The sequence below is a fragment of a genome, unplaced genomic scaffold, assembly GCF_019419815.1.
Source record: "Pyrus x bretschneideri cultivar Hongxiangsu unplaced genomic scaffold, Pyrus_bretschneideri_v1 Contig48, whole genome shotgun sequence".
Lineage (NCBI taxonomy): Eukaryota > Viridiplantae > Streptophyta > Magnoliopsida > Rosales > Rosaceae > Pyrus > Pyrus x bretschneideri.
The window spans coordinates 44,080-68,454 of NW_025999785.1; the positions used below are offsets into that span (position 1 = coordinate 44,080).

Below are 24,375 nucleotides of genomic sequence, written 5' to 3' on the forward strand. Positions count from 1 at the left end.
CATTCGCTCACGACATGTTTATGTAGGTAGCCACCGCTGTTTCTGTTTCCAATTCCATTTCCTTTCAAAACTGTTAGCTGTAAACTCCAAACGCAAACGCAATCACGCAAACGCAAACCCGATGGATCCATAACCAAAACATCTAAACAATTAACTCAAGTCAACACACATTAACCACAAACATCTCGGAGTTATAACATCTAACACCAACATCATCCGGCCATAAAAATCTTTCAAAGTACAAGCAAAATTAGATTTCATTCCATTGCTACATTCACTAGAATGTGCCGACGAGCCACTCCAAAATCCTGGTTCAAAGATCCTGAACGTTCAAACCTACAAATCAAATTTTTTTTTAAAATTGATTAGTTTTAACTGTGGGTGAGCTTATAGAAAGAAAAAAAAAGTAACAGATGAAAGTCCCCCGATTCAACACAAACTACTCATTCTGCAGGATGAAATAATGAATCCACCGTGCTCCACAACCAAAACATGCACAATGGCAACATCACAATAGGAATAGACTAGTATGAGTTGCCCACCATAATAAATTACACCAGCGATCACAAAAATTTATACCTGGAGGAAGAGATTGCTTCAACTTGTTGGCCTTCTCGGAATCAAACACACAAAGTGTGTAAAGGTACTTGGAGCACCGAACCTTGAACTTGACAGCATCCTTGGTCCTCTTGATTTTGACATTGCGGGCATCCTTCCTTCTTGCGGTTAGAAGGAAATCCTTAATCTCATGGATCTGCTTCGGCTGTTGGTGCACACACATAGTATAAACATTATAGACCAATATACATTCGGAAATTTACATCTAAATAAGGCACGTATGTTCACATGTTTCAACATCTATTATCAATTACTCAAACAGAATTATAGCAGATCCAGATTCTTAGCGACTCAATTACTTTTTAACATTATTATAAAAGACTGGTAGAAGGATACAAAACACCAACAAAGAGTATTATACAAAACACTGTCAGACGCTTCATATGAAAACACCGTGTTTCATCTACCACGAAATCGATAGTAAAATGAAAGTCACACTATTCTGCGACCTCGAAATATTACCCTCTGGTTCAAATTTTAGAATAAAATTAGTAACGGAATTTTAGAACCAGACTACCAGAGATTAAGAAACAATCACAAAACTATGTACAACGGTTTACAACAAACGAGAAGCATTGAGAAAAAATCTTAAAAAATACAAAATCCAATAAACTAATAAGCGAAAATCTTCAAATCTAAAACAAAGTATACTGTAATGATATGTTCACATCTACGGTGCAAACCTGCATCAAATTTGTATATATCTAAATTGAGGATAAAGAAGAGATGAACACACTTCATCTTTTCCTATAATTTATATGATAATAGATACACACCACAGTATATTAGTGGATTCGGTATCAAATATGCATTTCCTTCCACTGCCAATTTCAATATATACAAGTATGGTTTCTGCAGTGCTCCGCTTATCAAATTTGTACATGCAAATTTAGCCAACAAAACCACAAGTTCCAGTGAAGAGCAACATGTGCGCACAAGTAAGGGTGAAAACAAACGTACCATTTTGCTTTTTGCTTGTTGCTTGCTGCGTGCTGGAGGCTGCGAGTTGTCTCTGAAAGTCGGAGTTGGATGTTGAGGCAAGGAGGCTATATACGAGATGAAACCCTAATTTTATAATTATTTTTTATGCCGGTTTTGTCCTTAGGGCTTTTTTTGTGATGTCCAAAGAGGTTAATGGGTATAGGGTTCTGAACCAATTTTAGCCCATTTCGCATTTTCTACTTGTATTGGGCTGAAATGTTATCAATCTGTGCAAACTTCTGAGCCCGTTTGATATTCTCTTGATTTTTTTATATTTTTGTTGGAATTTTTTTTTTTCATTTGGATATTGGTGAAAGGAGGGAAGAAAATGTAAACAATTCGGAGTAAGCGTAATCAAAACGAAACTAGGAGGATGAAAATGTAAACAAAAGTAGTTACCTACAGGAAAGAATGTGAAAATTCAAGTAAACTAGAGAGACTTGTTATTGCAATTTGGTCCCGAACACCACCACACGTCACCCACAGCGTACAAGCTAGGCGGGTTTTCTTTGTTATCCATCCAAATGGAGTCATAAAAATATGTTGGTTTTTTGCAGAGCTTGAACTTCTTGTATCAGCAACACAGCAGCTATGGAGCGTCATCTTCGACCTGTGTGCAGCTCAACGGCCATCTTGTGCCCCTCCAAGCCTCTAATTACTAAGCTGCCACTGTTACTGCAAAAGGCCACTGTTTCTCCTTGCCGTTTACCCTCCTACACTTTCCCTTTATCTGCAAAGCTTTCTACCTCTTATCCGCTTCGTCCTGCAGGTTCTCTCTTTGCGTTTCCATTCCTTGAGCTTTATGGTGCAATTTATTTATGGGATAATATATTGGGGTTGTTCTATTTTTCCGTTTTTGCGAGTGTGTGATTGCAAATTTGCAATTGGTTTTACATATCTCATTAATTTGATGGGTTTCCACTTTCCAGTTATTTATTCATGTGACTATAAGATAATTGAAATTCTTTAATTTTCTGTTTTGGGCTTCTGGTATACTTGCTTTGATTTCCCATGCTTCGTCTTTGAAAAATTCGAGTTTGACGGTTTTAAGGTGGTGCATTTCACAGGTCGTTACCGAAAGCAAAACACTTTTTATTTGATGTCTTTATTGTTTATGTACTGTAGAGAATGAATGCCGAATTGAATTTGATGTTTGGTTTGACTCAGTTTTACTGGCGACGCCGGAGAGCCAAGTGAGCACCGAAGCAAAAGAATGGGCAATGCAAGGTCCGTTTTGAGTGTTTTCCAAGTTTGATTTGAATGAGAGCATGCTTGGTGTAGGATGGTGCTACTTTCATTTGCACATCAATCAGTGACAATGTTGTAATTTCTTCTATTGTCTCACAGATTTTTATTTCTTAAGAAAGGATGTAGAAACTGCTGCTATACGCGTCAAGGAGATAAGGGACTCTGCTTGTCTGCACAAGTTAGAACAAGAAGTAGCCGATTTAGAATTGAAAGCAGCTGATACCACCTTTTGGGATGATCGAGCTAAGGCTCAAGAAAACCTTTCGGCCCTGACTGATGTCAAAGACAGGATAAAATTGCTGAACGAGTTTAAATCACAGGTCTTTGCCCAATTTCTTTAATTCTGTTTAGAATATTGTTTTCGCATCGTTTCTTTGGGGTGACATGGCAACGTCGTTGTTTTTCTGGATAATTGGTTGTGCTTGAAGTGTGATACGGTGATATGACGTGGGCAGTTTTATTAGGAGTACAAAATGATACTGTCTAGTAGGAGATCTTTTGCTAATTTACTCTGCATACGTATATCATTTACAAATATTGAATATCAGAAAGTGAGCTCCTCTTAAATTGCATTGTGAATCAAATTCATTCAATGCAGGTTGAAGATGTAGAAACAATAGTCAAGCTTACTGAAGAGATGGACTCCATAGATCATGGACTTCTTGAAGAGGCCGCCAGTATCATCAAGGAATTGAACAAGGGGATGGATAGGTTTGAGTTAACTCAACTTCTTTCTGGGCCTTACGACAAAGAAGGTGCTGTTATCTTTATTACTGCCGGTGCTGGAGGTACTGATGCACAGGTAATTAGAAAATATGTGCAAAGCAAGAGCGACTAGTTCTTTATGGGTCTTATAAGTTCGATGGGAGTTTTAGATTCTGTGAGATGCATATGTAGGTGCTGTAACGCCATTACAATAAAACATATTGCATTTCTCATGAATGAATTTCTTTTAGAATTAAGACACATCTATCTCATTCATACCTGGCCAAAAGTAGTTTATTTTGAGAATACTGCATGGGGATAGTGAGGCTTTTGTTTCAGCAATTACTGAATTCACCATTACCATCCACTATTCATTCTTTGTGTTGACTTCTATTCAGTTCTGTGGTTTTGTTAGCCTCTTTATTACATGCTTATGTTTTTCTTGTATAAAACCTTTGATAATTCTCAGTGCAGGATTGGGCCGAAATGTTACTCAGAATGTATGTGAGGTGGGCAGAAAAGCAGAGATACAAGACACGAGTAGTTGAGAAATCCCAGGGAGAGGAAGCTGGAATTAAGTCGGCGACAATTGAAGTAGAAGGCCGTTATGCTTATGGGTATTTGTCGGGGGAGAAAGGAACACACCGCATTGTAAGGCAGTCCCCTTTCAATGCCAAAGGTCTCCGCCAGGTATGGGCGAACCTTCTGGTAAACTATGAATTACGGAACATTTAATTACAGAAACTGATTATGAGGGAAGAGGGTTTTCCATATGTGGAGAGCTGACACACGTCAAGTTTGTTAAGTTGAACAGCGTTAGGTGCATAACTAGTTTCTTAAAAATTACTACTGAAAGTGTAACTGTGTGTGTGTGTGTTGGGTGGGGGCGGGGGGCGAATGGGAGGGAGACAGAGTTAACACAACATATCCTATACTGTGTGTTCTAACTTGATGTTATGTGCAGACAAGTTTCTCTGGTGTTGACGTCATGCCACTTCTACCTGAGGAGTCCTTGAAAGTTGAATTACCTGAAGAGGACCTGGACATAAGTTTTTCAAGGGCAGGCGGAAAAGGAGGCCAGAATGTGAACAAAATTGAAAGTGCTGTCCGGATTACTCACATCCCCACTGGTGTTACTGTTCGCTGCACAGGTTTCATTAGCCCCATAATTTCTTTGTTGGTTTTCACCATTGGAAATTATTTCTCTCGTCATTGCATCAAATAAATATTTTCAAAATTTTGTTTGTAGATTTCGTAAGAATGTAAGTTTCTGGCTCCGTTTTGATTTTGCATCCGCTGTGTGGAGCTACTGTGCTATCATTTTGGAATTGTGTAGTATAATGAAGAAGTATGCGAGCTTTGTGATGACATCTATTTTCTTGACTACTACGATGCAGAGGAGAGATCCCAGCTTGCAAACAAGATCAAGGCTCTAGCCAGGTTGAAAGCCAAGCTGCTAGTGATTGCCGAGGAACAAAGGGCGTCGGAAATTAAGCAAATACGAGGAGATGTGGTGAAGGCAGAGTGGGGCCAACAAATAAGAAACTACGTGTTCCATCCATACAAACTCGTCAAGGACGTAAGGACGGGACACGAGACATCGGATATCACTTCGGTAATGGATGGTGATTTGGAGCCGTACATAAAAGCTTACCTGAAGTACAAATACAGTATGAAAGTGACTGCGACTGTAGCTAATTAAAGTAGAGGATGTAATTAATTAATTCTTAATGATCTGCATAATGCTTGAATTGTAAATACTAAATATGATTTGTATGTTTTCTGCTGACATAGTTTCGATGTTATACTTGTGTTGAGCAAAATTTGTCTACTAAACCTTCTGAGTATCCTTTCAGTCCCATTCACATCGCTCATGCTTGCTGCTAAACCAAACACGATAAGATAGAGCTCCAGATCAAAAGATCCATGATGCCTTGTTTCTCCCAAACAGTAAGCTCAATGAGTAAGTGTTGCCCTTGCGTGCTGCTGCTTCGACTCGATTCTCACCAATCTAGAAATTGTATAAAACCAGCAACTCCAAGTCAGTGTGAGAAATGCAGGCAAGGGACAAAAAAGAAAGGGAAACTCATGCTACTCGCAACTCGCAAGTAAACCGGAGAGGTACAGAAACCACCTGGTCCATGAGCCAATTACCAATACTTGGCATGTACCGCACCAAGTACATTACAAGCAGCCGGTGTGGCAAATTTGACTGCTAGAAAAACAAACAGAAACAGAGAAATGAAGACCATCACCACCACCACCACCGCCATCTTCACTTTTCTTCCAACACCGCTTCAGCATTCCACCCCTCCACTCCAGGCAGGATGGAAGGATTGAAGGACTATACTAGTAGATTAGTTACTGCTGGCGGTAAATCGGGTTCGGTTCAGTTATACCGCTGCTTACTTGTTCGGTTGCCTTTCCGGCCCAATCCAACTTTAATTTGGGTCTGGACTTTGGAGGGAGGGTGAAAGTTTTTATCTCTCTGAAAAGCTCACATTTACCCAATCAACGTTAATACAAAAACGACGACGTCTGACACGCTCTCTCCTTCTCTGCCGGTCCCACTCAACACAACAGAAAAGGGCATTCCTCTCTCTCGCCCCTTCCTCTCGTATCATTCCTTCATTCAGTAGAACCGACTGGTATACTGTAGCTAAGCAGCAGTAGAGGCGAGTGAAGAAACGGCTCTCAATGGCGGTGGCTGCGAGGAACTTACTACTCAAGCACCTGAGAGTGCAAGTTCAAACCGTGCCTTCGAACCCTAGCTCCACCGCCCCTCTCTTCCTATCCCCCTTTGCCGCTATCCGACGCCGTCTCTTCTCCGAGGAGGTCAGGGGCACCTTCCTCGACAAGTCTGAGGTCACCGATCGGGTCGTCTCCGTTGTCAAGAACTTCCAGAAGGTCGATCCTTCCAAGGTATAACCTCCGATTTTCTCAGAAAATGGAATTGAAGTTTTATGGAAACGATTTCCTAATGAATTGCAAGGTTGAACTAGTAATTATTTGATTGTTGTTGTTGTAAAAGAAGATCATTTTGTGATCGAGGAGTTGATTCTAAGATCCGTTCTATTGAATTATTAGGGTTTTGGTAATGTCAAACGTTGGGTCATGAAATGTACGCCTATATGTGGAATCGGATTGAAATATTGCTATTTGGGTTTGTAAACATTTTGGGATGATGGTTCTTCCAATGCATCAGCAGTGGCTCATTGATTATTCAATTTTTACACACTATTGTTTTCATGACAAACTAAAGTGCACAGGCAGAGAAAAATTTCGCCTTAATTTTGCTCAAATTTTGCAATGGAGCTTTGTTGTGTTTGTTTTCTTATTCAGTGCTTCGCAGATAGATATTCTTTATAAATTGCAGTTTTTGGTCCTCCGGGATTACTGGAGGCCTCGAGAATCAGATATTTCATCATTAAACTAGAATAGCTATGCGGGCAGAGATAACTATAGCCCTCCCGGAATATATACTTAATCACAAATATTACAATATTGACTAACATTGTTGATAAAGATGGGTTTGATCTCTGGTATTTGCATGTTATTTAGAAGTTGTAAATGTTTGATATTTCATAAACATTCTTTTTGTCTTTCTTCTTTGACCTTACACAAAGAATTGAATGGATTCCTCTATTTTGCTTTTACATGAGTTTCTGTATGGGATTAATGTCTGAACTACAACAATGTGACCCCTTCTTGTTTGTATTTGTTATTGTTTTGCTTGAGTTGGGGCTTACATGTTGTAACCAATATATGGTGAATGTCCCAAAGTCCGACGGATAGTGACATCCAGTGCTGGGATATGAGATACCAAAAAGTGAATTGGCTTTTATCTGTCTGTGGTTGTGATTACCAAACCTCAGCCGTTCTTTTCCCTTTTCTTTTCTAATGTTAATGTATGCACACCTTCATTTATGGCATGTTTCACCTTGAACTTAAATCACAATAAATGTGACGTTCTTTATATCCAAATATATATGTATACGCAACTGACCTCAGAAATTCTATGTACATGTTCCTTTCCGTTCACATTTCATACTGATTTCGTTTATATGGCCATTTTGTTAGTGTGTTTTCATTATATTTAAATAATCTAATCTCCTATGCACTGTTTTTCTTTTTTGAGTAGGTTACACCAAATGCTCATTTTGAAAGTGATCTGGGGTTAGATAGTTTAGATTCTGTGGAGATTGTGATGGCTCTGGAAGAGGAGTTTGGGTTTGAGATCCCCGATAATGAAGCTGACAAGATCAAGTCAATTGGTCAGGCTGTGGACTTTATTTCTTCTCACCCTCAGGCGAAGTAGGGGAAGGGCATGAAGCTCCATTGTTAATTTTCTCCTGTTCCCCGCAAGGATTTAGCTGTTAGAACTTTTGGATCCTCACACCTTGTTTCCCTCCATTTTATAAAGGTGCCTATTTTTGGTATGTTCAAAACTTGAGTGTTTCGGTTCCAGTTTTATGGAAAGTGTGTTGAAAACAACTCTTTGATTGTTTCATTTTTGTTTTGTTCAAATAAAAGCAATCCAGTTTATTGCTTAACAAAATTACAGTCTTATGTGATTACATTATCGTTGACGTTTTATCTGTGGCTTTTGCTCTTATCCTCGACTCGAGTACCTAGTTTGTACTATATTGCTGGTTTGCCTTTCAATGGTTGTGCTAATTCATTGGATGTAGATGTAGTATAATATCATGGTTGTGTATGTGTATGCTTTTATCCTAGGATTAGTGTTGATTAATTTTCATCAACATTGTTCGCTCTAGTTTTTATTCTGTTGTCTTGGGCACGCCTGCTTCTCCTCTAGTTCTTTAAGCCGACTCCTCTAGGCAATGGCATAATTACACATTAGTTTTCCTTCCATGTTAGCAATCAATCATAACACGGTCTAGTTTTTATGCAAATGAATGAATGTGCGAAAGGAATGAAGCCATTAGTCTGCGTTCATCATGTCGTATCATTGACATGAAACGCTGAGGTGTGGCCGTGCCATGTAAGTAAATATCACAAGATGGTCCAAGATAGAGGGGGAAGAAGACTGAAAGTCCATGCTGGCGTCCGTCGTCGTCTCATTCATTTACGTTTCAATTATGGGCCCCCTTATTCCACTGTCCACAGTCTCTCTTCTTCTCTTTTATTGGCCGAGACTACGCAACAGCGAGTGGCCCAGCCTCACAGACTACACTGGTTTTGGCTGGGAGATGACTTTGAATGTCGAGTCAACACAAACATACCAGGAAAGGAATGCCCTTCTTCTTCCACAACATTTACAATTATACATTTTGGCTTGGCTTGGCTTGGTGCCGGCTTGTTTGAAAGTTTTACTCAATAAAGCGTTTTTACTCACTAGTATTTTGTCAGTAGCACTTGTTCGTAGCGCTTCTATGAAAAAGCAATGTGTTGTTTGACAAGCACCTAAATAGGTGCTTCTACATTGCACAGAAGCGCTTTTAATACTATGGTATAGTGTTTGGCTGCCAAATGAAAAATGCAGTTCAGTGGTGATAAATTAAGGACATTATTTTCCAAGGAGCTCGTCTTTCTCCCTCTTACTAGATATGCATCAAGTTCATCTCAATGCAATCACTGCATCCAGAGAGAGGTGTTGAGGGGTGAGGGTCGCCGGACGATGTCACTGGGCTGGTTGAATCAGAGGGATCTTGGGGTGGGGAATAATTCGACGGAAAGGAGGCTTGCAAGAGGGTCGCCGTCGGAAATCTCTGACGAGTCGACAATCCCAGAGAGTCTAAAACAATTTTGATATTTTGTAGAATTTTCAACTTAAAAAATAGGGGTAGTTACGGAGTTGAAAAACTTCATCAAAGGGACCAAATGCTTCACGGTTTTTCACTTGGCAACACTTTAGAGATTAAAAAAAAGACTTCTCAAAAAACCACTCTTTAAGTGCTTTTACTTCTTATCCAAAACACCTTTAAAAATATTACCAATCGACTATTTTTCTAAATGAAAATGCTTTCACTTATTAGGGGACGTTTTTAAATCTCCAAAAACATCATCCAAACAAGCCATAAATCTTGCTCTCCTAACTCGTACAGTCTGTCATGATTAATTGCAGAGCATTGTCTTCCTAGTTGTAGTTGTAGCGAATTTCTTCACCTTCTAGTCTAGTCCTCTTATTTTGGATAATACTAACTGTATGTGAAATGTAACCTGCCACGTATTAACGAAACAATGAAAGACTAATTATATATTCAAACTTGCTTAGTTAAGTTAGTTAGAACAGTGTGTTCGTATTTAGCTTAGATTAGTTTAATGTATATTATCGGTTTGTTTCACATTATCAAATAATAATATACATATAAAATAAGGAAAATTAACGAAAAGTTCTAAAAAAAAACTTTAGTTTTTAATCAAAATGACAAAATAAAAGTCTGAGTGAATGATAACATGAGTGACTTTTAAAGGTAAAAATAGAACAATACCGAAATTTTCATTAAGATTTCCTATAAAATATTAATTTGTGATTGTGCAGCGGCTGGGCTGGGCGCACCGACGAGGAATTCATCGTATAATCATTCACATTATCGAATTTATGACAAAACAATACATAATAATTAATGTCGTAAGATTTAAATTCCAAGAATTTTGATTGGGTGGTGCAACGCATCGTTCTTCTCTGATTGGTTGAATGCATATAAAAGTCCAAGTCAAGAGAGAAGGAGGTCAGAGTCTCTCCCAAACACCACGGCATACGCAGACTTGTACCCCACATGACGACTCAACTCACTCCAACAATAAACTAAGTCAGACTAGTCAGTCTTCCACTTTTCATTTCTCAGGGGAAGGGGAAGGGAAGGGGACTGGGAGGGCATCCCCGAAATTACATGGGAGACTTGGGGGCAAGCTTTTGCATCCCCTGCTATAAGTAAACCAATAACGCAAACACTTATCTCCCATTCAGCTCTTGGCTTTTGGCTTTTGCCATTGCAATTCTTACACTTGCGCAGGCAAATATGGCGAAGCGGCAAAAGCATGATGAGCTGCTTCTGCTACTATTATCACTCTCCTTGCTCTCCTTCTGCTTTCGTTCTTCGCTTTCGGAGATCATTTTCGAGGAGCGCTTCGACGGTATGTATCCATCCTTTTCTCTCCTCCCACTTCCAACTTTCGCTTAAATCTATTTACTTTCTGCTTGAGATTTTTCCTTTTCACTACTTTGCTAACTTTGTTCTGGTTGAATGCTGAGGCTAACTGTCTAACTCTCATTTCCCAGTTTCCCTATCTCCTCTCTCTCTGAATCTGACAAAATATCTATGATTTTCTTTTTCGTCGAAAAATAAATAAATTTTGGGCCGCAGTAAGCTGGTAATAACCAACTTTTGTACAGTTGGTTGGTTGACTTGACTGTCTGTGTTTGAACAACATGTAAAAAGTAACAAGTAAGACCAAGAATATATCTTTCATCTTTCATTCCACCGGAAAATTAATCAGTTAATCTTGATTTGTTTTGGAGTAGACGACGGATGGCGAAGCCGTTGGGTGAAATCCGACTGGAAAAGCAGTGAAGGTAAAGCAGGTTCCTTTAAACACACAGCCGGAAGGTGGGCCGGTGACCACGATGATAAAGGTATCTTCTGATTACCAATTATTCATTCATCACTGCTTGTTTCTTCTTAATTATTTACATATGATATGCCAGCCAACTCAAACTCTTGAGCTCTCCAATTTGATCCATCCATCTTACTACTATTTGACATGCCTTGGTAACAATAATTCTTGTCTTATATGTTTGTCTTTTCAACTTTAACTTTGGGGCGCCGTAGGCTGGTGATAACTTACCAACAGTCAAGGTGGTTAAACTTGTGGTTTTCATTTGTCATGGCACACGAAATCTTGCAGGAATTCAGACATCGAATGATGCCAAGCATTTTGCCATATCTGCAAAGATACCGGAGTTCAGCAATCGGAACAGGACGTTGGTCCTCCAATACTCGATCAAGTTTGAGCAGGAAATTGAATGTGGCGGCGGTTACATAAAGCTTATGTCTGGATTTGTTAATCAGAAGAAATTTGGCGGGGACACTCCGTACAGGTTAGAATTTCAACTCTCTACGTCGCAGGATGAAATGTTTTGAGGCATGTTCGTATGATCCAGTCCTTCATTCTTAAGAACACAATGTAGTTGAAAAGGACTTATTACAGGCACATTTGGTTTTCTAGCTGTAGTTTTTTCATATGATGAGAGTTTCGTAGTGGTCAAATGCAGCCATATGTCAGTGTATATATACCGTATGTGAATGGTGGCCAGGTTGTGCATGTAGAAATTCTTTTTAGTTAATCACCATTCCGCAACACTTGGTAGTCAGTTGGATGACACATGATCATTTTATAGTAGCAATTTGAAACTCGTTTCTTAATCAAAGAGCACCTTTTCTAAATTTTGTAGACTGAACTGCCACAATGAGGTTCCTCAAATTGCTCTGTATAGTTCATACTTCATATAGGGAATTTTCGGTGGTATCTGATACCATAGAAATTGCCGACATATAAGAGGCCAGATTGCCTGTTTATGTATGACGTTCTTTCTTCTTCTCTTTTCCAAATTTCTGACTGTTTGCTGAACTTTTTGTGTGTAGTTTAATGTTTGGCCCCGATATATGTGGCACAGACACAAAGAAGCTCCATGTCATACTCTCCTACCAAGGCCAGAATTACCCCATCAAGAAGGCCTTAGAGTGTGAAACTGACAAGTTGACTCATTTCTACACGTTCATTCTTCGACCAGATGCAACTTATAGTGTCCTAATAGACAACCGAGAAAAGGATTCTGGAAGCATGTACACAGATTGGGATATTCTTCCTCCAAGAAAGATAAAAGATGTTACTGCAAAGAAGGTAGATAAAACATGATTAGTTAGAAAGGGGTTCTAACTAACTATATTGCAATGTTCTCAAAACTCCAGGAAATCTTTTGAGCAACCTTTTCTTAAAAATAATTAAGTTATAAAATTTAACTCTTTACAATTTCGTATTTTAACTTAAAAGTATCATTTTTTGTCCATTACAGCCAGCAGACTGGGATCTTAGAGAATACATTGATGATCCTAATCACATCAAACCTGAGGTATGGGAACTTTTTTTCGTCTCTTCCTAATGCTTGTCTCTGAGACATCTGTTCAGTGGATGTATTACGTGCTACTATTGACGCATATCTTTGGTATTGCAGGGATATGATTCAATTCCGAGAGAAATTCCAGATCCAAAAGCAAAAGAGGTTAGTTGATTAGTTACGGAGCTGTAATATACCCGACATTTGTTTGATCTTTTTGATTTTGGACTCTTATTTGTGTTTTATAATATTAGCTTCCCCTTTTCTAGTTTGATTTTTAGTGTTTTCCTCCTGGGGTTTGATGCATACATGTGGCAAGTTATGAATTTTAATCAAGCAGTTTTGTGTTTTCCCTCTTCTAATTAGCCCGAAGACTGGGATGATGAAGAGAACGGTCTGTGGAAAGCTCCAAAGATACCAAATCCAGCTTACAAAGGACCATGGAGACCCAAGGTTGGTACTGTGGGTTGAGTAAGGTTTTGCGAGGTAGCAGATAGGGTGCATTTTTGCTCACCACCATAAACTATGGTGTATGCTCACCATACACCGAATTAATTCACACGTCTCCTTTCACTTAACCTTGGTTAATTTTTTTTTTCAAAATTTAAAAAGTAAAATTTAATGTGAAAGTTAACTAGAGTTAGGTGAAAGGACACGTGTCAATTGATTAGTTGCATGGTGAGCATACATTATATTTATGGTGGTGAGCAAAAATGCTCCCGTATCTGAAAAACCGGATGTCGATTCTTTTCCGCAGTTTCTAATTACCGTGTGATTTCTTCTGATATGTCAGAAAATCAAGAACCCTAATTACAAAGGGAAATGGAAGATTCCTTGGATTGATAATCCAGGTAACTTTAAATAGATAACTATATAATTTATCTGTCTAGATTGGTGTACATAACTACAACGGCAATTCTAGAGGGGAAAAAAAAGATGCTGAGTTTCATTTTTGTTCTCCTATGCAGAGTTTGAAGATGATCCTGATCTCTACGTGCTTAAGCCAATTAAGTATGTTGGTATCGAAGTTTGGCAGGTAGGACGTTTTCCATTTGCTAGAGGATCGTATGATCATTAGTTCATTATGTTAAAGGGGGTGAAATAATGCGATGCAGGTAAAGGCTGGTTCAGTTTTCGACAACGTTTTAATTTGTGATGATCCCGATTATGCAAAACAAGTGGTCGAGGAAGTTTTCTCCAATAGAGAGGTAAGCCTTTTTTGACTGTTACTAGTATTCTCCAGTTCTCTGGCATACATTTCATCATATGCATTTCTCTTATGGCATTTCAGGTCGAAAAGGATGCCCTTGAAGAAGCAGAAAAAAGGAGAAAAGCACAAGAGGAAGAGGTTCGTGGCCGACATAAATGGTTATTAGAATTTCCTGTCAGGTTTAGTTGAATTCCATTCATTAGTTTTTGAGCTCCTATTGTGCAGGAAGCTCAAAGAGCAAGAGAAGAGGGCGAAAGGAGGAGAAGAGATAGGGATCGAGGTCACCGGGATAGACATAGAGACAGATACCGAAGGGTGTGTTTGAATCTTTTTAGAACTTTCTTACAACTTTCATCCAGTATAGATTTTTTCTATGATCACCTTTGCAATAAAAGGCATTCAAATCTCATCTTGCCTAACCAGTTAGCTCTCGGTCTCATGATATCCTCTTCCCAATGTTGAAAGAGGCCTCAAGTTCGAATCCCCCTCCCCATGATCAAATAATTGGACATTTCGTTGCAATAAATTGACGTAGTCTCAGTGATTTAAGTTGTAACTTGAGTGTTTTTCTTGCCTGCTTCTTCTAACTTTGGATGTTTTATCCTGCAGCACCGTCACTGGGATGACTATGATCATGTAAGCACCAATATTCGTGCTCTCTCTGTATTTGTATAAATAAACTCAAGATTTTATTGCACGCGCACAAATTTATTTACTCATTGGTCTGCGGTTGCAGGACGAGCTATGATTGGATTTCCTCCACCCACCGCCCATCTTCCTCGCGGTTTCGTTTTGAAGAGATTGATAGTCACTTTTTTTCTGCCTTCGTTTCCGAGAAATGCAGTCACTTTTCCTTCATGTTTTAAAATGTCCTTGGCCGTGTAACTTTATTTCTGAATGTATTCTGTATAATGTATTTATCATAAAGTTAGCTTCCGCATGTAATTGTTTATAATAAAAAACAAGTCCACATGTTATAATTTGAGCAGGACGGACGGTATTGTGACGTGCCTCTACTCTTTTGTTCCTTCATATGGTTACAAATTATCCTTGTCCTCTATCTGTATTTACTTCCGAATTCCACACCCTATCCAAACTTCCGCGCTCAAATCACGCAGGTTGTCCGAGTTACCTCCCTTGTTTTCAAGATACGCCTATGTTTGAAGACGACGAGCCTGCCGTTGTGTACAATGATGTGTGCTGCAAAACGGCATTTTAACAACGTGATTATTACAGCTGCAAGAGTGGTTTACAATGGTCTGTTGTACTGGTCGGTTGCCGGCACCTATAATACAGGGTTGGAGAACCAGCTGGAACTAGGATGTGCCTAGGTTTGAATCTCATCGGGGCTATGCGGCTGTATCAGATGATGATCAAATGAATGGATTTGATGGCTTTTGATAGACAGGTTTCCTTGGACCAAAAGATTTGGGATAATTCCTTCCCAAAATTGGTTAAGAACCAAGTCGACCGCAGCGGCAATGAGTTATGGGTGGAAGCTTTCCACCCAAACAACGAGGGCATGCCAATTCGCACAAGTGCCAAGATATCATTTCATTTGCTTGCTTTACGTTTTTTGCAAGCATTGGTATGCCATTTCATGAAGTGGTTACAGTTAATAGCTTGCAATATCATTGTTTCTTGACCTTCTATCAAGCACCAATCAGCACAATAAGTTATCAATACCTGCAAAATTATCTATAATGCTAATCCCGAAATCTTCACCAATTCAACCGTTAAACATCTATTGCAAATTATAACAAAACTTCTAAAACTTTACAACCTCGTGTTGTCCCCACGGGATTAATACAATTAAAAGGCTGAACCTAAAATGTCATTCACTTCAGGTGACGCCACATTGTTAAATAGAAATGTGCAAACCGTCTATCGCCTTCGCACAGCAGAACTTGACCCACGCTGGACTGCAGCTGGCTGCTGAGCTTGGCCAGCTGGCTGACCAGCACCCTCCTCCGCCATGTTCATTGCTTGGGTAATGGCATTCATGACAATGAGCCCAAGAGGGATCGCGTACATCCACTGATAACATTTGAGTAAGGTCAGAATTTATTCTGTCGTCATTATCAGCACAATTAACAGAAGAATGCTACGGAGACAATTAATTCTGTCGATACTCACATATTTAGCCCAAAAAGACCTTTCTGGTGGTGGTATAATTTCACCTTCTCCTACCTCGCCCCCAACCCCAAGAATATCCTCAGCAAACACTGGAGCTCTGTGGAAACATTTGGCAATACGATATTTACAAAGACATGATGATCAGCATAATGATGAACCTATAAATAGTATCAGCATTTAACTTCAGGCAACTGGATCATTCCATACATTACTGATCCGCCGCACATACCCCCATATATAATGCAGATCAACCAGATTAAATGGCAATTTCATAGCCACATTTTCTACCCATAACCAGAAAATAATCGAAATCAACAGAATTGATACCAATGCACCGTCTATTCTCTTAGATAATAAGATTCACCATTTTCTACTGACAGAAGTTGAAATAATTTAAAACCTTCTGTGACAGTTTAAGCAAGCAGACCATGCCAGGATCAGAACATATACTGGAGAAAGAACAAATGCAAAATAAATTCACCTTGGTGCCTGCTCACTATTCTTCAAAACCGTGTGAGAGTTAAAGGACCATTTTCCAGGCTGAAAATACAAATAACAAAAGCCATTGAATTAAGGTATGCTAATTCAACAAAACTCTATTTACATCCTCAAAAATAGGGTTTGAGGTATCGTATTTCAGTCATCTTAGGTTCATGAACAAAAAAGACCAGGAACAAAAGGGTTGATCCCAACTTACAAGTTTCATTTGCCGAGGGTATGGACATGCCCCAGCAGAACCATAATTAACTGCCAAAATGTTAATTCCATCCTGCAAATACAAATTTAATCAAAGATAAAATTTCCATATGATAAAAAAAAATTAACCAAGATTGTGTTCCATTTATCTCTGGGTCTAATTTGAAAATCATGCTGATTGGAGAACATTCTTCGAACTGTTCCCATTAAGATTACAGTGACTGATACATAGGAGTTTAGAAGTAAAACCAAAGGGTAACATGTGAAAAACAACAGCAAGAGTTTACAACTCGATCAAATTTGAAGGTTACCGTGTGTATAACAAAATGCTCATCCAAACCCTCTCGTGGAAGACATCTCTGGATATTTAGAAACATTGTTAGTATACCTGCAGCTTTACTAAATCACATATACACGTAATCATAAAACCATCAGAGATAAACAGCATGTACAGCTACAATGCTATTACAGTAGTAATTATGATCAAAAGAAGTTACTCTGACAGAAAACAAAAAAAGTTACAGGAACATCTTTTTTCAAGCGTAGTTTCAGATTGCAAATATACAAGATGGTGCAAAGAAACACAATTAGAAAAGGATATGATCTGCTGGAAATAATAGAACCAAATCCTTGCTTAACAGAGGGCACTTAAGACTTACCGCTTTTACAGACGAAATGACATAATCCCTCCCAGGAGGATTCAAAACACTTGATGGCAATCTTATCCTATAGAAGTCATCTCCCTTCAATAGCAACTGCAAGAAAAAACATTGACATTTCAAATAAAGACAGAAACCAATTGGAAATGATAAAAGCAAAAAGGACAAGTTTAGAGGAGAAAGCTTACTGCAAACTTCTCCTTCTCCTCTTCGGTAAAGGCATTCCTCGAAAACCGCAGCTTTGTGAGTGTCTGTGACCAATACAGCCATGTCATAGTTAAGCTACTTCTTAGGTTTCTACAAATATAACGTGATATACAAGGCATGAGAGTGCTTAAGTAGGAAAAACTAAGCCTGACACAGTGATCGTATAGGTGCTAAAGTTACTAGTCTTAAGTAAAATTCCTAAGTTCATCATCATGTGCTTGCATCCATTGCGTTGCACCTAAAGAATTTATCAACAATACATTCCTTTCTTTTCGGTTTTCGCCTAAATTTCTATGCAACCGTTTTACAAGACAAACAAATCCGGTTCAAAATATAGAATGCGATCTCAAATCATCAATAACCTGAACCCCAATTCAATGACAACCAAATCCAACTGCAAAACCTGAAATTGCAGTTGAAAACTCTCTCGTTCACAAAAAAGTTTCCTCCTTTTCTGAGCAACCAAAACATACAAGAAAAAAACTAAAAAGAAGGAAGCAACCAACCTGACCCCCGTGATTCCAGGTCTTTAAGCGAGCACTGAAGGTACCAGCCGGCGAGAAATCAGAGTCCCCAAAGGCGTGATCGAGCTGGAACTGGATCTTTGAGTCCGAATCCAGATCCGAAAACCTCTTCCGGGTCGTCGATGCAGTTGTCGATGGTGGCGGAGGCGTGGGTCGTGTGAATGTGAGATCAGGAGACTTGGTGTGCAGCCCTCCTTCTAGACCGAACTCCTCGTCGTCCACCAGGAGCTCATCGGATTGGAAAGCTGCTGCTACTGTAATACAGAGCACGGCGGAGATTACGAAGATCAACCGCCGGTGGGACGACTGAGAGGAGGAGCGAGAGAGCGCCATCGAGTTTCAGTTGAAGTCCGCGACTTTTGTGAGGAGGAGAGAGGGTGAGGACTGGAGGTGAACGATAATAGGGCCCAAAAAGTGAAAATCGTAATGGGCCTGGGCCGGCCTTAATATATATTAACTCACGAGGGCATATCAGGAAAACAAATATTATAAACACACTCCAAATCCTCCCGAGTATTCTTTTTTCCCCAAACCCTCCAAGTCCGCAACAGACGAGCCCTAAATTCTCTCTCTGAGCAAACCCAAAACGCCAACTGAAAAGTCACCAATTCCAAAGCCGTAGAGGACGACGACTGGAGAGGGATTGTGAGCGGCCATGGACGCGCTGAGGAAGCAGCTCGACCAGCTCATGGGGGCCAACCGAAATGGCGACGTTCGGGAGGTCAACCGCAAGTATTACGATCGCGATGTGTGTCGCCTCTACTTGGTCGGCCTCTGCCCCCACGAGCTTTTTCAGTTAACGGTAAATCAAACCCCTTGGCATTTTTTGTTTAATAGCACGAGGCCTTTTGCCGTAATCGTCAACTTTGATGGCGTTTGTTGTTTTCGTTCTCAGAAAATGGATATGGGTCCGTGCCCTAAGGTCCACTCTTTGCAGCTCAGAAAAGAGTATCCTTTAATGCAATTGATTACTTCAATTTCATTTAATAATTGATGTGCATTTGAAATTCTGAAATGGAAATATTGTTGTTTATACAATTCGATGATACCACTAGGGAAGCTTAACTCTAACCCAGATACGAAGAAGCAAAAGCAAAAGGGACTGATAACTATGACAGAGACCTGGAGGATGTCATAGATAGGCTCATTGTTGAGTGTGATAGGAAAATTACTAGAGCTCTTAAGCGCCTCGAGGATGATGATGCCAAGGCTGCTATTGCCATTTCTGTCTCTGAAGTTACTCAGGTGGTCCATCATTCTATCTATTATCTTTATCTTTTCTTTATATATAAGGTAAAAGAATCTTATAGACTGCCTATTTATTGATTCTTTTGCAATTCCAGACACCAGAGATACTTGAGTTGTCAAAGCAGATCAAGGAGAAGTTGAAAGAAGTTGATCAATATGGTAACCTTTAGATAAATGCTCCGTAGCTACTGATGTCTCTTTTACCTTTGTTATTTTTCTTTTTTCTAGATTGCTATTTCAAATCAAAGCATACCCTATCTTTGGTTTGCTCGATGTTGTGTGTGTGGATGTGTGTTTTTAACAATACATAAATGGTTCACATTGCTTTTTAAGATTTGTTAATCCACTAAAGTCAATGAGTCACTCAGATGTATACTTAAATTTTGACTTTTGTACTACATTTCCACAGTTACTTTGACTGCCGATCTTATGTTTTCAAGCCTTTTGTTTCCAGTTTGTCTTTATTTACCAAAAAAAGTTCAGTTCTTATAATTTTCAGTTCTTGAATATGTATTAGAAATTTTATTTTGTGATTCAAATCTGCAGATCTTGAAGGCAAAACAGATCTTAAGATTCGGGCTTTGGAGATAGTAGAAGAACTCAGAGGCATTAGAGCAGATAAACAGGTACATAGTAAGTTATTGACAACTTTATTTGTATACTGGAATATCTTATGCTGCTCCAGTGTATTATTCTCTGATGTTGTGGACATGTTGACAAGTTTGTCGGCACCTTGACTTAAATGTTTTTTTCCCTATTAATAGTCCACGTTACTTCTGGACGCTTTCAATAAGGACCGGGCAGCTTTACCTCAACCCCTGCCAAACCCACCTCCTTTGGCACCCTTGCCTGTAGTTGTTCCTGATGCAAGAACACAGGAAATGATAAATGAAAAGTTGAAGAAGGCAGAGGACCTTGGTAAGTGAAATGAATATTCAAGTTTTCTGGATTTGGCCTGTCATGTGGTTTATCAATTGAGAATACATATCTTTTTATTAAGTTCAGAGTAAGGACTTTGTTAATTTAACTAGTTAATGCTCTGATACAGCTAGGGCTATTTTATGTCTTAAGAATCAGGTTATATGTTGTCCCTAAACCTCTTTAACATCTTCAGGTGAGCAAGGTATGGTTGATGAAGCACAGAAGGCGTTGGAAGAGGCTGAAGCACTGAAGAAGGTATTATTAGATAAGAGAATAATATTTTGGGGATGGTAATTAAGTGTTTCACCTACTCTACTAACCTTTTAACATCATTCTTTTGTTCTGAGTTTGCATTTTTGTGTTCTTTTTTACTTCCTGTAAATGGCTGCTGAGTGACTTCATTATTCTCTGTTTAGCTGCCTGCCAGACAAGAGCCTATCGTGGATTCCTCCAAGTACACTGCTGCTGATGTTCGTATTGTGAGTTCATTTTTCCTTTATCTATACTCATAGATATCACTTTGGGCAAGTGTGAGGAGTAGATTTTCATTTAATATCAGGGTTATACTGTTGTGCAACTCTTGTTTTTTCTTTCAAGCAACTCTTAACTTGTTCATCATGGTGTTGTTTCAGACTGATCAAAAGCTACGCGTTTGTGACATCTGTGGAGCATTTTTGAGTGTTTATGACAGGTAAAGGTTGATTTGTGTAGTCCTGCTTGCTACCTTAGTTACTAGCTGTCCTAGGCACGCAAAAATTAGTATTTGGGGTTTCAAGTGCTTCATCTTTTGACCCAACGATTATGCCTCCTTGTCACCAGCAGGCTCTTGTGCCCAGTTTTACGAGGATAACTTTTGCAGCTAAAGAATGTGCGTCTATTTTTGTTTTATGTTTATAGATCATGCTATTCTTGGCTAGAAAAATTAAGGGGAATCAACGGTACATGAACATGACCTGTTAGGGCTATTACATTTCTGAATTAAATGAATATTCTGATTTTTTTTTCTTGTGGTTTTCAGTGACCGTCGTTTAGCTGACCACTTTGGCGGGAAGCTTCATTTAGGCTATATACAAATCCGTGAGAAGTTAGCAGAGCTGCAGGTAAAGATGATCCATTTTGTAATTATGTCATTTTTTTTGTTGGTTAAAAAATGGGTCGAAGAACTGGAAATTTGTACTGGATAGTGGATACTGTTTCGACAAATACGTTTCTACATTTTGGCCAAAGTAGATCTGAAAATATGTTGTCATAGTATTACATTTTTATCTGCAAAATCTTTGAATTTCATTAAGTTTGTATTCTGAAGCTGTTGGTTCAGGCGCTATGGTATAATGTTTCAAATCTATAGAGATTCTCATAAATGTGGTATCTGTGAGTATAAAATTTTCTACCATCTTATTCACTGATATAATTATTGACTCTGAATTCATAGTTCTCTGAAGTCAAGTTGTCCAAGTCTTGCACTTATCAGATATTCTTAAGGATTACGAAGCATTTTTGGGGGAAAAAATTATTATATGCTGCGAGGATGTATTCATATACTTTTGTTGTAGGATGTTTTTTGTCAGCGACATCTTTAAGATGGGTGCATGCATAACATATATAGGTTATGAATTAGGAATGGCTTTCCTCACTGTATCGTGTACTGAGGCCACACTGTTTAAGTTCTGTTTTGATAGTAGTAAGTTTACTGCCGACAAAGTACTTTCCTTTTTTGAAGAATTTTAAGAGTATGTTGGATTATAGCTTGTGTACCTATGAGAAGAGTACACAATACACCCGTTTGGTTGTAGTCACCATCTATATTTGCCATTCCCTACAATAGTCAAATGACTGTTGAAAAAAGGAATGTTGATGGATATCTAAGTGATTTTTTAAGTCACCGTGAAAGTGTTTTACATGTTGACTTTATCAGTGAGCATCCCGAGTTGCTAATTTTCGTTAATTTTGATCTTGAATGGTGCTTACCAAATATGACCATGTTATATCTCTCCACCAAGAGATTTGGTGTTTCGTGCCATCCTATTAAAAGGTTTGCCGATTGTACTTTTTTGGCTATTTATATTTCAGGAAGAGAGAAACAAGAGTCGTAAGGTTGATAGGTCTGATGATAGGAGGTATGTTATTTTGCTCTTTTAGTCTTATATAAATTTTTATTCATAATTTATTTTTTATGTTAAGTTCTTATAATTACAATTCCTTTTTATTTTATTTTATTTTTATAATTATTTACCATGTAGATCAAAGGAGCGAAGTAAGGAATGTGAAAGGGAATCAAGTAGGGATAGAGAACGTGGAGCTAGCCGGGACCGGGGTAGGGATTATGATCGTAGGAGCAGAGATCGCGATAGGTACTATGATCGAGATCGTGGATATGATCGCGATCGTGACAGAGATTCAGATCGCTCCCGCAATTATGATTCGAGAAGTCGCCGTAGGTCACGCTCACGATCGAGGGAACGTTCCAGGGATTATGATCGCCACAGGTGCGTGCTCTTCCATGGTGGCTGATTTTTAATTAGTTCTGTTTATTTGACATGCAATTAGTTTTTTGTTCTTGAAACTCTAATAAACAAAGCACCAAAACACATGCGATACTTTCAGAAATTATTGTCTTTAATAGGTTTTTTTTTTTAGTATTTCTTTACTGAAAAGAGCTATGAGCTTTTTATTATTTTGAAAATAGGCCTAGTGCTTTTAATTGTTAGTTTATAACATGCCTTGACCAGCATTTTTATGAGAGAATTGGAGGCTTGTCAACCTGTGTACTCTTCCCAATTGTCATTTTTCATAGTCTTGCCTATTAAAGTCATTGGTCTATTAGAGAGGGGCTACCTTTTATTGACCACAAGCCATGTTGGTAATTGATTGCATTAGTGATTTTAGTGATTAAGAGATTTTCCTTATCCTGTATATGTATGTCGAACAAGTGGATACCTTTTAGTGATCGTTGTCTGATATAATAATTTGTTCTTCCAGGCGTTATGATCGGTACTAGGTGATCCTTGCTGTGCTGCATGTGGAGAAAAGGATGTTTGTGTTCTTATCTAGGTCAGTTTTTAAACTCATGTACCAAGATAAAATTATGGTTATTCCAAATTGTGTGTTTTTTGCTGGAGTTGAGCTGTTTCTCCTGTGATGGGTATAAGGACTGCTGCTTAGTTTTTCTCAACTTCGTGTTTAAGAGGTATGTTTGGGAGGTATGTTTTACTTTGTTTTTAAGATATAGCTACCTGCATGTTACTTAAATATTTGGCCGTAGAGGAGTGTCTGATTTAAGTAGTCACTCCTGCTATCTTGAATTCGACTTCAATTAAAGAGACTGGTGGGCTGATTTCCAGCATCCGTTGTCATCATTTAGTGTAATCCATATGGATTGATGTGGGTAAGGGTGGTGTCGGAACTTAACTTTACATGATACGCATCAATCCTTGCATGGAAGAGGACGAAAGCTGTCGGAACAATTTTAGGAGTGAAGTTCTCGTTGGCACAAAATTGTCTTGTGCGGTATGTGATACGGTTTTGTTATATCAGTGATCTTGTGCGTTTAACTTTTTTCTGAACATAAAATACGTTTGGTGATGTATGACCTATATCTGGCATGAGAAAATTCAATCGACCTCATAACATGGTGGTCAAGTCATGTAATTCACTAACATGTAACTGTTTACAATTTGTCGTCAAAGTCTTGAGTTTTTGCAACTGGTCTTTTACCTTTTGTTTTTATCTCGGGGTTTGATTACAGGTTTTTATTTTTTAAGATTTTAGTGAAATTATTGTAATGATTAGAAAGTAGTGGTTTAAAATCTCTCATTGTGATTAGTTGCCCCAAGTGAGATCCTGCTAACACATACTGTCGTAAAATGTTTTAATCCACGGAAAATGCTGGCAAACCATTCACGATTTTTAACCGGTTTTGAATTTTTTGCAAAAACCATTCATTTTTTCACTACTTTTTTTTTTTTTTTTTTTTTTTTGGTGTTTTACTACTAATTATTTTATTTATTGCTCGGTTTTCAGCTGATCTATTCTATAAAAGTGATACTTGTGGCTTATTAAAAGGTAAAATTGGTTTCAAATTCCTTATAAAGTTTTCTTTAATATTTTGAAATTTCAGGTAGGACGATTTAAAGATGTTCT

At 38.6% G+C, this 24,375-nt stretch overlaps 6 protein-coding genes across 6 annotated transcripts; 4 read left to right on the top strand and 2 right to left on the bottom strand.

Moving 5' to 3' along the window:
- Positions 1 to 109: 109 nt before the first annotated feature.
- On the bottom strand, positions 110 to 1,729 carry LOC125469942 (60S ribosomal protein L38-like). Its single transcript, XM_048568189.1, has 3 exons — positions 1,579 to 1,729; positions 580 to 763; positions 110 to 336 (listed from the first exon to the last, which is right to left on the bottom strand). The coding sequence occupies exons 1-3, from the start codon at positions 1,579 to 1,581 to the stop codon at positions 314 to 316; spliced, it is 210 nt and encodes a 69-aa protein (XP_048424146.1). The 5' UTR covers positions 1,582 to 1,729; the 3' UTR covers positions 110 to 313.
- A 324-nt stretch (positions 1,730 to 2,053) lies between these two features.
- On the top strand, positions 2,054 to 5,357 carry LOC103951842 (peptide chain release factor PrfB1, chloroplastic). Its single transcript, XM_009363308.3, has 7 exons — positions 2,054 to 2,368; positions 2,767 to 2,826; positions 2,947 to 3,167; positions 3,446 to 3,649; positions 4,027 to 4,242; positions 4,517 to 4,703; positions 4,950 to 5,357. The coding sequence occupies exons 1-7, from the start codon at positions 2,191 to 2,193 to the stop codon at positions 5,252 to 5,254; spliced, it is 1,371 nt and encodes a 456-aa protein (XP_009361583.2). The 5' UTR covers positions 2,054 to 2,190; the 3' UTR covers positions 5,255 to 5,357.
- Positions 5,358 to 6,215: 858 nt separating this feature from the next.
- LOC103932468 (acyl carrier protein 2, mitochondrial-like) lies at positions 6,216 to 8,167 on the top strand. The gene is made up of 2 exons (XM_009342089.3): positions 6,216 to 6,474; positions 7,694 to 8,167. The coding sequence occupies exons 1-2, from the start codon at positions 6,250 to 6,252 to the stop codon at positions 7,868 to 7,870; spliced, it is 402 nt and encodes a 133-aa protein (XP_009340364.2). The 5' UTR covers positions 6,216 to 6,249; the 3' UTR covers positions 7,871 to 8,167.
- A 2,264-nt stretch (positions 8,168 to 10,431) lies between these two features.
- LOC103951844 (calreticulin-3-like) lies at positions 10,432 to 14,871 on the top strand. The gene is made up of 14 exons (XM_048568555.1): positions 10,432 to 10,653; positions 11,042 to 11,152; positions 11,425 to 11,617; positions 12,162 to 12,420; positions 12,593 to 12,649; positions 12,752 to 12,799; positions 13,001 to 13,087; positions 13,428 to 13,485; positions 13,603 to 13,670; positions 13,750 to 13,842; positions 13,926 to 13,982; positions 14,070 to 14,159; positions 14,454 to 14,480; positions 14,581 to 14,871. Exons 1-14 carry the CDS (start codon positions 10,539 to 10,541, stop codon positions 14,590 to 14,592), a joined length of 1,275 nt encoding a protein of 424 aa, XP_048424512.1. The 5' UTR covers positions 10,432 to 10,538; the 3' UTR covers positions 14,593 to 14,871.
- Positions 14,872 to 15,516: 645 nt separating this feature from the next.
- LOC125470086 (ER membrane protein complex subunit 10-like) lies at positions 15,517 to 18,451 on the bottom strand. Its single transcript, XM_048568557.1, has 8 exons — positions 18,049 to 18,451; positions 17,524 to 17,586; positions 17,336 to 17,431; positions 16,988 to 17,035; positions 16,678 to 16,749; positions 16,462 to 16,520; positions 15,981 to 16,077; positions 15,517 to 15,881 (listed from the first exon to the last, which is right to left on the bottom strand). Exons 1-8 carry the CDS (start codon positions 18,397 to 18,399, stop codon positions 15,729 to 15,731), a joined length of 939 nt encoding a protein of 312 aa, XP_048424514.1. The 5' UTR covers positions 18,400 to 18,451; the 3' UTR covers positions 15,517 to 15,728.
- A 212-nt stretch (positions 18,452 to 18,663) lies between these two features.
- LOC103932463 (putative RNA-binding protein Luc7-like 2) lies at positions 18,664 to 23,588 on the top strand. The gene is made up of 13 exons (XM_009342085.3): positions 18,664 to 18,868; positions 18,962 to 19,014; positions 19,143 to 19,311; positions 19,410 to 19,473; positions 19,861 to 19,940; positions 20,079 to 20,232; positions 20,429 to 20,490; positions 20,652 to 20,714; positions 20,868 to 20,926; positions 21,254 to 21,335; positions 22,306 to 22,352; positions 22,476 to 22,721; positions 23,215 to 23,588. Exons 1-13 carry the CDS (start codon positions 18,722 to 18,724, stop codon positions 23,231 to 23,233), a joined length of 1,245 nt encoding a protein of 414 aa, XP_009340360.2. The 5' UTR covers positions 18,664 to 18,721; the 3' UTR covers positions 23,234 to 23,588.
- Positions 23,589 to 24,375: the final 787 nt, after the last annotated feature.

Bases quoted from the DNA above. Each gene is read 5' to 3' on its own strand.
- LOC125469942 (XM_048568189.1), bottom strand. The intron at 337-579 runs GTATAAATTTTT...TTTGATTTGTAG, and splicing joins GAAGCAATCTCTTCCTCCAG to GTTTGAACGTTCAGGATCTT.
- LOC125470086 (XM_048568557.1), bottom strand. From the start codon at position 18,399: ATGGCGCTCTCTCGCTCCTCCTCTCAGTCGTCCCACCGGCGGTTGATC. The intron at 16,750-16,987 runs GTAACCTTCAAA...TTGTATTTGCAG, and splicing joins AGCATTTTGTTATACACACG to GATGGAATTAACATTTTGGC. The intron at 15,882-15,980 runs GTGAGTATCGAC...AAATGTTATCAG, and splicing joins GGTCTTTTTGGGCTAAATAT to TGGATGTACGCGATCCCTCT.
- LOC103951844 (XM_048568555.1), top strand. From the start codon at position 10,539: ATGGCGAAGCGGCAAAAGCATGATGAGCTGCTTCTGCTACTATTATCA. The intron at 13,671-13,749 runs GTAGGACGTTTT...AATGCGATGCAG, and splicing joins TTGGTATCGAAGTTTGGCAG to GTAAAGGCTGGTTCAGTTTT. The intron at 13,983-14,069 runs GTTCGTGGCCGA...CCTATTGTGCAG, and splicing joins GAAAAGCACAAGAGGAAGAG to GAAGCTCAAAGAGCAAGAGA.
- LOC103951842 (XM_009363308.3), top strand. From the start codon at position 2,191: ATGGAGCGTCATCTTCGACCTGTGTGCAGCTCAACGGCCATCTTGTGC. The intron at 3,650-4,026 runs GTAATTAGAAAA...TTCTCAGTGCAG, and splicing joins CTGGAGGTACTGATGCACAG to GATTGGGCCGAAATGTTACT. The intron at 4,704-4,949 runs GTTTCATTAGCC...ACTACGATGCAG, and splicing joins TGTTACTGTTCGCTGCACAG to AGGAGAGATCCCAGCTTGCA.
- LOC103932468 (XM_009342089.3), top strand. From the start codon at position 6,250: ATGGCGGTGGCTGCGAGGAACTTACTACTCAAGCACCTGAGAGTGCAA. The intron at 6,475-7,693 runs GTATAACCTCCG...TTTTTTGAGTAG, and splicing joins AGAAGGTCGATCCTTCCAAG to GTTACACCAAATGCTCATTT.
- LOC103932463 (XM_009342085.3), top strand. From the start codon at position 18,722: ATGGACGCGCTGAGGAAGCAGCTCGACCAGCTCATGGGGGCCAACCGA. The intron at 18,869-18,961 runs GTAAATCAAACC...TTTCGTTCTCAG, and splicing joins ACGAGCTTTTTCAGTTAACG to AAAATGGATATGGGTCCGTG. The intron at 20,927-21,253 runs GTAAAGGTTGAT...TGTGGTTTTCAG, and splicing joins TTTTTGAGTGTTTATGACAG to TGACCGTCGTTTAGCTGACC.